The sequence below is a fragment of the Engraulis encrasicolus genome, chromosome 1 (assembly GCF_034702125.1).
Source record: "Engraulis encrasicolus isolate BLACKSEA-1 chromosome 1, IST_EnEncr_1.0, whole genome shotgun sequence".
NCBI classification, from domain to species: Eukaryota; Metazoa; Chordata; class Actinopteri; order Clupeiformes; family Engraulidae; genus Engraulis; species Engraulis encrasicolus.
The window spans coordinates 31,522,027-31,532,026 of NC_085857.1; the positions used below are offsets into that span (position 1 = coordinate 31,522,027).

Below are 10,000 nucleotides of genomic sequence, written 5' to 3' on the forward strand. Positions count from 1 at the left end.
GCACTTGTCTGCTATGCGGCAGGCTGGGTGCTTTGCCGGTCCTTCCCCGTCTCTCTCTCCCCACTCGCTTCCAGTCACCATCCACACTGTACTGTCATAAATAAAGTCAATAATACCAAAAATATATAGTTTAAAAAAGAAAAAGAAAAAGATGAACCAAAAGCTCACAAATTACTATACACAATGTTCCGATCATTAAATGGTCTTTGCCAGGTGTATGTAAATGGACCGATTTTCAGCTTCAAAGAACATTAAAAAAGCAGATGAAGAAAATCATGCTTCCACAAATTGAGTTACCAGCCGTCTCCCTTGGCGTTTCCCCAGGGCTGTATGCTGTGCCTGCGTATGTTGCACACCTGTCTGGGGATCCAATTTGTGCAATGCATTTTAATTAGAGGAGGTGTGTGTGTGTGTGTGTGTGTGTGTGTGTGTGTGTGTGTGTGTGTGTGTGTGTGTGTGTGTGTGTGTGTCACCAAGAGCTGCGTAGTTGAGTCATTAACATGGTATGTTCATTAACCAGCAGGGAAGCCGACAGCGGGGACAAAGGGGACAGTTGTTCCGGGCCCAGGGACGGAGGGGGCCCAGAATTGGGTTCTCATTACATTGTATGTATTGTGTGGGGTGCCCTTTCAGATTACTTTGTCCTTGTCCCAGCCCCCCCACCCCACTACGAGTAGGCGGCATGCAGCACACATTTACACTGACTGAGTGATGAGGTAGGGACGAGGGAATTAAAATACAACAACACATGAAATGAGTTATCATGAAAGCGCTATACAAAACAGATGTACAATTAATATTATTATACAATCAGCACAATTGTTTAGAGAAAAGCTGCACTCTCGACAACGATTCTGTAATTTATTTATTTACAAGCCACTTGTCTTGGGAGATGTGTTTCGAGACGAGTAGACGCTACGGTCTTCCACATATTCTTTCAAACAATTGAATTTAAAACACGAATCAACTCCTTCATATTTCCCCGTCATCTTACCTGAGGACTTTGACGGTGATCAGCTTGTCTTTGGGGATGTGTTTCGCGTATATGCTCTTGTCCTTCACAAAGTACTCAGAGGCCTTCTTGAATTGGACCCTCCCAGTGATGTTCCTGGATAACCTGGTTCACAGAAGAACAAAGACGGTTGGAAATGTTAATTCACATGAATTAGGCTTTCTCTTCAGATAGATGGTACACAGTGTGCTCAAAGCACTTCTCAAGTCTCAAGTCAAAGGGTAGTCATGGGTAAGCAGCTAGTGTGTCAGACTTGTAGCCCAAAGGTTGCCGGTTCGACTCATGAACCTGACAGAGATCATCTACTGCAGTGATTCTCAAACTGTGGGCCCTGAAGGTATTCCAAGTGGGCCTTGAAATAATTTTCTAAAAATCAAAATCAATTTTGTGTGTGTCGCTGTATATTTATTTGAGTTTTATCGAGTTAGATGTATATTTATTTGAGGTTTATCGAGTTAGAAGTGGGCCCCTCAACAATAGTTCAAAGAAACTCCCGCACACTGACCATTTCGCTGTTCTTTCTTTAATAAACGACGTTTCGGTACTAGACCTTCATCAGGCAATCTCCTGATTGGCAATCTCCTCTAGATTGCCTGATGAAGGTCTAGTACCGAAACGTCGTTTATTAAAGAAAGAACAGCGAAATGGTCAGTGTGCGGGAGTTTCTTTGAACTATTGTTGAGTGACCCATGGTGCCATCTCCGACGCACCTGCCAGCTGAGGTGTGCGAAAAAAGCCGAAGTTTAACGTAGAAGTGGGCCCCTAACATTTGTGAAAATCTGGAGTGGGCCCCAAGTTGGAAAAGGTTGGGAACCCCTGATCTACTGTATGCAGATAAACACGACTTAAAAAGGTACACTGTGCAGGAAATGGTCAAAATCTCACACAGTGCCTCTTTAAGTGATTACATCTTTGAAGTTTGGACAACAGAAAAGATTTATGCAAGTCATGTGTAACAGATGCCAACTAGCAGAGTTTGGCTTATAACGCTAGTAAAACCTCCCTCCTGAAGCCTCATACAGTATATCGGTAGCGATGAGCCATCGTTCTGGACCTTTAGCTCAGCGGTATCGTGCTGTGCCTCCCATGCCTGAACTGGAGCATTGAGTGCGTTTTAAAATGCGACCTTGCCTCCTCCACTTGCCTCCTCCACTTGCTTCTCGTCATGATGACATCACTGACAACAGCATTATATTTCAATATCTTGCAAAAGCTCAATTGTAAAGTCTTTTTCTCATTTGCAATTGGGATGGTGAATGAAAAACAGTCCCTCAAAAGTTGTTGTGGCGAGGCTGACAGCTGGGAAACTTTATCGCTTTCTCCACGGAGGAGGGGCCAGGAGGCGGGACGAGGAGACAAGCACAAGTGGAGGAGGCAAGGTCACATATTGGGATGCACCCATTGACTGGTAGGTGGTGGGCTTGAGCCCCAAGTGGGGAACTAGCGCAGGATCACCTCAGCTACACATGGTAGTCAAAAGTAGTGGTGTAAATCACAGCCTCCGTGACGATACGATTCAATATCAATTTCTTGAGGCAGAGATTAGATTCTTTTTGATACTTAGGAATGCCCCATGATACGATACAAATTATTTTTTTCCCCCAATTACTTTCCCACCTCTATTATGCTGCACAATTAACAGCAAGAGCATTGGGCAGGGGCCAGCGATTCGATTATTTTCAATACTCAAGAATGCCCCACAATACGATACGATTGAATTCCATTGTCGGCCGTAAGATTGATGCCTGGATACAAAACAATTATTATTTACCCCCCTAGTCAAAAGAGCAACGTTGGTGGCACAGCGCATTAAGCCCCACACATTTGGGCTTGCATGCCCACGGGGGACCCCGATTCGAGTCCGGCCGGGGTCATTTCCCGATCCTCCCCTGTCTCTCTGTCCCATTCGCTTCCTGTCACCATCTTCGACTGTCCTGTCAAATAAAGGCATAAAAGCCCCTACTAAAAAAAAACAACAACAACTTTGGTACCTGACAAAGATGCCCTTTTCTGCCACCAGGGAGATGTAGCCCCGCAGGATCTGGTCCTCCTTCAGCTCCTCCACAGAGTTCACCTCCACGTCCGCAACCGGCAGCTTCCTGTCTGGGTGCGTCCTACATTAAGAACAAAGAAAAAGATTAAAATAAATAAAAATTAAAAAGGATGTATCCTAAAGGACAGTAAGAGCATCCAGAATTTACTTGGATTTATAACAGTATTAAAGAACATCAAAATGTTGCAGCTTCTTGTCTGGATGCGTCCCGCATTGGCATCATAAAGAGTCGAAAACAAACATAAAATAAAATAAATTACAGATAACATGCAGACATAACTGGAGCAAATGCAACAAACAAAGTCTGAACTTTTACCAGACACTGACTAAATAAATGAGTAAAAGTCAAAACTAGCTTTTTGATACTAAATTTTCATTTCGAAGGTTTAAATTAAGTTCATGTATCCTAATGGAAAGCAAGAACACCCAGAACTGACTGATTTATAAATGGTACTAAAGAACAACTGAATGAGATCATGTTTTTTTTCACATTTACAATAAGCAGCCATGAAATGTATGAAAAGTTATTAATATTATTGAAATGTATTGGAAGCTTTGTACATGAAAACACAACCTATAAATAAAAATGCAAGTCAAAATAAAGTAAATAAAACAGAAATCCTGTACCTTGATGGCCTCAGGGACACATGGTACTTGTGTTCTTTGGCTTCCAGAATGGAACACCTGAGGAAAATACACACATTTACGGGTCAGTGACGTTTTAGTAGTAGCACACGTCAGGGCAGCGCAACGACAGCCAGTGCCACTGTTGTATAGATTTTAGTTTATGCTTTTTAGACAGTCCACTAACAACAAACAGTCATTGCAGCATATGAAGAGTTCAGATGCAAAACCCCCTAACTCCATTTCTGAAGACCTGCACTTCTATATTTTTGGAGAACCCCGTTGTTGGTTTGGTTTACATTCATGTACTTGATAATACATATAAATAGTTATATTACATAAATAAAATGTAAAAATATGCCATTTTGATAGCTTTGTATTAAATAAAAATGAATTAAGATTATTTTCTGAAAATGCACTTAGGGGGTTTTGCATCTGAACTCTTCATATCAACCACCAATTACGTATACATTTATGGGTACTAGATACCGTTGCGCCACCTGACGTCTGAGGCACACCTCTGCATGATAAATCCCACACCTTCCAAATCACTGTGTACGTACGCATTCGGGGCAATTTGCATTTGATACCTAAACCCTCCTTAACAGCCATATTGATCTCTTCGTTTGCTATGTCAGGTAGAGTCCTAAATCGTATTAATCCTCCTCTTGGGTTGGAATTATCACACTGTCTATGCAATTTTGTTACAAAACGTTCCTTCCTTTGGGGGCCTACTGTAACCTGTAGCCTAGGGGCCCCAGGCCTTCTTAGTCCGGCCCTGGCCATCGCCATACTTCAGGATGCGCCATAAAAGTTTATAGCCGTGATGCCCTTACTTATTGACTTCCCTTGCCCTCTTTAGGGTACTTAAAAGGAAGCCAAGGGATCGGGCTGTTGCTTTGCTTACATGCACAGCTCATCACAAAGCTTTACTTACTTTTACCTCCTTACTTTACTTATGTGCAGGCGTCATCACATTAAGGCGCATTCATTTATTTATTCGCTTCAATTAAAGGGTCGGATCGATGGGGGGCGTACTCTTGACAAATCCCTCCCGCTATCAATACTACTTAATAATGCATCCGTTCAACTACGCTGACCGCTCCTGACTCACTCTACAGCTACGGTCGCGTTTCTCAACTGGGGGCTCTGAAGCCCCGCCAGGAGGCGTTGGGGAGGCCTAAGGGGGCGTAGAGAACGTTAGAGTAGACCTAGAGCTTTAACAAAATTTGACCTTGTTTTAGCCATTTGTCAATACAAGCAAGATTTGCCTGATCTGATAATGAGTCACTTGGCCTATCATAGCTGGTCTATCAAATGCCTAAAACAATGTGTAAATGTCAATTATAGCTCTAGTTCAGTGGTTCTCAACCTATTTTGAACAAACACCCCCTTGGCCTCATCGCAAGCCATCATAAGCTTCACAACACTCCCTTAGTGTTAAAAAATGAAATGGACTAATGCCCTCCAATGGCATCTTAGCACTACCCCCTCTTAGCTGTATCCTTCCTAACGCCCCCCCCTAGAGCTCCCCTACGCCCCCTGGGGGGCTGTACCGCCCACGTTGAGAGACACTACTTTAGTTCTACAATTCTTACGAGTTGCTAGATGACATTTGTGCTCAATTAAGATTCTCTGCGAGAGTCCACAATGTACTGTAACTAGGCACGAAAAGAAAATGTATTGAATAAGGAAGGTGCGTCTTAACCATTGGCCTACACTGTATACTGAATTTATACGAATTTATAAAATACTCTCTAAGTGGTAAGTGGCACACGCCGGTCAATCAATAACAATTTCATGTGTTATTGAAATTTCACGTGTTGCCTTTAGTTTGAGTAGTATATAAAGTGCTAAGGTGAAAGCCCCTGACGACCACCTGTGTGTGTGTGTGTGTGTGTGTGTGTGTGTGTGTGTGTGTGTGTGTGTGTGTGTGTGTGTGTGTGTGTGTGTGTGTGTGTGTGTGTGTGTGTGTGTGTGTGTGTGTGTGTGTGTGTGTGTCTAAGTCCGGTGTGTGTGTCTTCAGACTCTTCCTATAACTTGTAATCACGTGAGAGATCACAGCTCAGAAACCTATTCAGTAATCATCACCAGTCACACCACCAGCTAGACATGGTAAGATATGGGGAGCATGCGCGCGCGTGCGTGCGTGCGTGTGTGTGTGTGTGTGTGTCTGAGACTTTGTGCGTGTGTGTATATGTGTGTGTATGTGTGTGTGTGCGTGTGCCTGTGTGAGACTGTTCCACCCACTTGAGCAGCTGGTCCTCCTGAAACTGCTGGAGCGGCTCTGGCGTGTAGCTGTCCTCCAGATCCAGCATGGAGGCCCAGCCCTTCCCCCCGAAGGGCAGGCGCAGGGACAGGCCCGCGTGCGGCTTGATGGCGTGCACCGCTGCCATGACAACGCTCCCCGCCGACAGCTCGTGCGTCCCTGCGGAGAAGGGAGGGAGGAGGCCGAGCGAGAAAGAGGGAGAAGCGTTGACAAAACAGGAAGTGACTCAGACTTTTATTACATCAACTCTTCCCTCTATCTCTCCATCATTCTCTTTCTTTCTTTCTTTCCTCTTCAGACTTTTATTACATCCACTCTTCCATCCATCTCTCCATCATTCTCTTTCTTTTTATCTCCTTTCCTTCTTTCCTCTTCAGACTTTTATTACATCCACTCTTCCCTCCATCTCTCCTTCACTTTCTTTCTTCCTTTCTTTCCTCTTCAGACATTCATCACATCCACTCTTCCCTCTCTCCATCATTCTTTTTCTTTCTTTCTTTCCTCCCCAGACGATTATTACATCCAGCCTTTGCCTTCATCCATCCATCCCTCCCTCCCTCTCTCTTTTTTTCCTTACATCCACCGTTCTCTCTTTATCCCTAGACATGTATTACATCCATCTTAACCTTCCATCCATCCATCCAATCCAATATAAATGACAATGTAGTACTATACATGTCATGGGTAAAATCTTGTGCAATTTCTCAAAACATAAATGGCTGAAATGTAGGCCTATAGTTTCTCCATGCGCCAATGTCATACTTCACTCATTGTTTCGCCGTTTTGCATTTACGCCGCGTGAATTTCATAGCACCCCCCCCCTCTCTCCAAACAAAAAAAAAAATCCTGTCTGCCCCCATAGTTTCCAAAGTTTCTGTGGGAAACACTGAAATGTATTGCATCCACTCTTCCTCTTTCTCTCTTGAACTCTTCTTGCTCTCTCTTCACAGACGAGTCACACGTTTATTACAGCCATTCCCCTGCATCTCCCTTTCCATCCTTTTTTCTCTTCCATCCCCAAAGGAGTTAAGACATTTACTGCCCCCCCCCCTATTCCCTTCATCAGCTTCCTTGTTTCTGTCCATCTTTTCCACCCTTCTCTCACCCTCCCTAGACGAGTCAGATGTTTATCACATCCCTCCCTTTCTTTTCGTTTCTTTCTTCCTTCCTTCCTTCCTTCCTTTCCCTCCGTCTCTATCGCTCTCTGGGGAGCAGGAGGAAGAGAGAAGAGCAAGTCTAATTTCTCATGAGGCTAGGAGGAGGAGGGAGATTCTCTCTCTCTCTCTCTCTCGCACGCTCTCTCTCCCTCTCTCTCGCTCTCTCTCGCTCTCTCTCGCTCTCTCTCGCTCTCTCGCTCTCTCGCTCTCTCGCTCCCTCCCTCTCCCTCCCTCTCTGTCCCCCACTCTCTCTCTCTCTCTCTCTCCTCTCTCTCTCTCTCTCTCTCTCTCTCTCTCTCTCTCTCTCTCTCTCTCTCTCTCTCTCTCTCTCTCTCTCTCTCTCTCTCTCTCTGGAATGGAGGATGACTCAGCAGAGAGAGGAGGGTAGCCATGGAGGCAGCAGCATCACTTCTGAGCGAGAGAGAGAGAGAGAGAGAGGGAGAGAGAGAGAGAGAGAGAGAGAGAGAGGGAGAGAGAGAGAGAGATCAACACAAAAGGAGAGAGAGGGGAAGAAGATGAAAGAGAGGATGAAAGAAATAGGGAGATCGGAGGACAGAGAAGAATATCAATGGAGAAAGAAAGAAAGAAAGAAAGAAAGAAAGAAAGAAAGAAAGAAAGAAAGAAAGAAAGAAAGAAAAGAGCCACATGCTATGAGGTTTGGCTTTGCCGCACTCGGTGGTTCTCCTTTCCTGTAAGCCTGCACCACAACATTTGTGTAATTCTAGATCAGAGGGTGTCAGAGCAAATGTATTTTATCGTCTTTATTTAGGAAACGTTTGGACCGCATATCGGCTTTCGCATCACAATGGAACTGGTCAGCTTTTGCTGTTGACAGAGGCGGAAGGCCAAATGCAAGGTGACATGGGTAAAAACAAATACATACAGTGTAGCATTCCAGCACTTTAGTCTCCACTGCAAAATACCATACAATCCAGTAGATGCCATATTTCCTCAATGTATAGCCTGGGCCCTAATAGTAGCCTGCCTCCTTTAGTAAACTGGTCCAGAACCATTTTTAATAAGTAAAAGACTGCCTCTATTAGTAACCTGTGTCACAGACGGTTTCTTTTTACTTAAGGCAAAGATGGGCGTTTTTTTTTGTGTGTGTGTGTTTTTTTTTTTTTTTTTTTTTTAACTTTACCTGTTTGGGCTTAGTGGACACCACCACTACTATGACCACTACCATCTGATACCACTAATACTACTACTTAATGTGGCTAGTGAAATTGAGCTGTGAGGCCTATACCAATGAGTGAGAGGCTGCACTGCCTAGGTTGGGTGGACATGGACATGGCTTTGGCCTTCAGGCACCACCAATAACAGTTCTGACTACTGCTAAAATACTTCATCAAGAAATGGACTACTAATGACGCATCAACGAGTGAGAGGTGTACCTCTTTGGGGTTTGGCTCACTGGACACAGACACCAGCTGGCCCTCCTTCTACCAATACCACTACTACTACTACCACCAACTCCATCACTACTACTTATAGCAATGTGACTGCTGAAATAATACTGAATTGTGAAAGGGGCTTACCAACGGGTGAGACTACTGCTAAAATATTTCATTGAGAAATGTGCTACTATGGACCAGGCCTTGACGTTAACATATTTGCTTACTGTCCACTGTGGCTAGTGTGTTTTCCAGACTCACTGGCCATTTAGCTTTTTAGAGTTTAGTTGTCAGTTTTTTTTTCTTTTTTAGAATATTCTCGAAATTTCAGTACAGAAAATTGACTACTGTGCTTTATCACACCAGAGAACAAGTTACCAGCTAAAGACGTACCAATGAGTGAGAGGCGTAGCTGTTGTTTGGGTTCTGTGGACACGGACTCCAGCTATAACCTGGTTCTCGAGCGTTCTGGAACATTGACAATCGCTTAGCTCTGGAAAGGTGCGGGTGTGTTCAAAACAGCTCAAACCTGATTTGAGAATTCACGTGGCTTTTTTTTTAATCACTACTACTTCAACCACTGACTTGTATATACCCCGCCCCGCGATCTCTCCCCTTGATTCTGATTGGAGCGACCATGAAATATCGGATTCCGTTCGGGCTCGTTTAAGATTTCCAAACCCTCGTGCGAGCTCACAAAGTTTATGCACGAAGATGCACGAAGCACGAAGGGTCTGCGTGAGAGCCAGGCTACTCCAGCTAGGCCTGCAGGGCCTGACCCTGGTTTACCCTCTTCTACCAATACCCCTACTACTACCACTACCACTACTACTAATACTAATACTATACTGCACTGTGAAAGGGGCTTTCCAAGGAAAGAGACTACTGCTAAAAATACTCGTACTTGAGAAATGGACTACTAGGGACGTACCATTGAGTGAGAGGCGTAGCTGCGGTTTGGGTTCTGTTACCACGGACACCACTTTGGCCTTCAGGGTCTCGCCCTCCTTGGTCATCTTCTGAGGCCTCTTGGCATCCTGGTTAACAACAACAAACATATTACATTACAATATATTACATTGCATTACATTAGCAGCAACAAACATTACATCATTACATTGCATTTGGCAGACGCTTACTAACCAAAGCGACTTACAAACGAGGACATAATCATAGCCAACATCACTAGCAGATACGAAGTGCACAGGAAATATACAGAACAAGTGCAAATGCAGATATCAGAGGAGCAATTAGAGAAACGATGAAAAGAAATTAACTCATAATACCATACTAATACTAACATACTAACTACTAACTTACAACATAGTACTCATTCAAATAAATTGGGCTGTGTATGTTTATAAAGTTAATACAATAATTTTGTGCATGGTCTGCCACACGAGTGTGACTGACGACCGCAACTACTTTGCTACAAGAGTTCAGACCCTGGAGAAATGTTGTACACTGCTGGATGGTTGGAGAGAGCAGGTT

The 10,000-nt window shown here is 44.0% G+C and overlaps 1 protein-coding gene across 2 annotated transcripts in view; it reads right to left on the reverse strand.

Moving 5' to 3' along the window:
* pdcd11 (programmed cell death 11) overlaps positions 1-10,000 on the reverse strand; it is a 59,884-nt gene that overhangs the window by 15,641 nt on the left and 34,243 nt on the right. For both annotated transcript variants that reach the window (XM_063200089.1, XM_063200083.1), the window contains exons 26-30: positions 9,441-9,546; positions 5,940-6,117; positions 3,693-3,749; positions 3,004-3,126; positions 995-1,117 (exon numbers count right to left, since the gene is read on the reverse strand). In XM_063200089.1, coding sequence (XP_063056159.1) covers positions 995-1,117; positions 3,004-3,126; positions 3,693-3,749; positions 5,940-6,117; positions 9,441-9,546 — 587 coding nt within the window. The remainder of the gene's footprint in view (positions 1-994; positions 1,118-3,003; positions 3,127-3,692; positions 3,750-5,939; positions 6,118-9,440; positions 9,547-10,000) is intronic.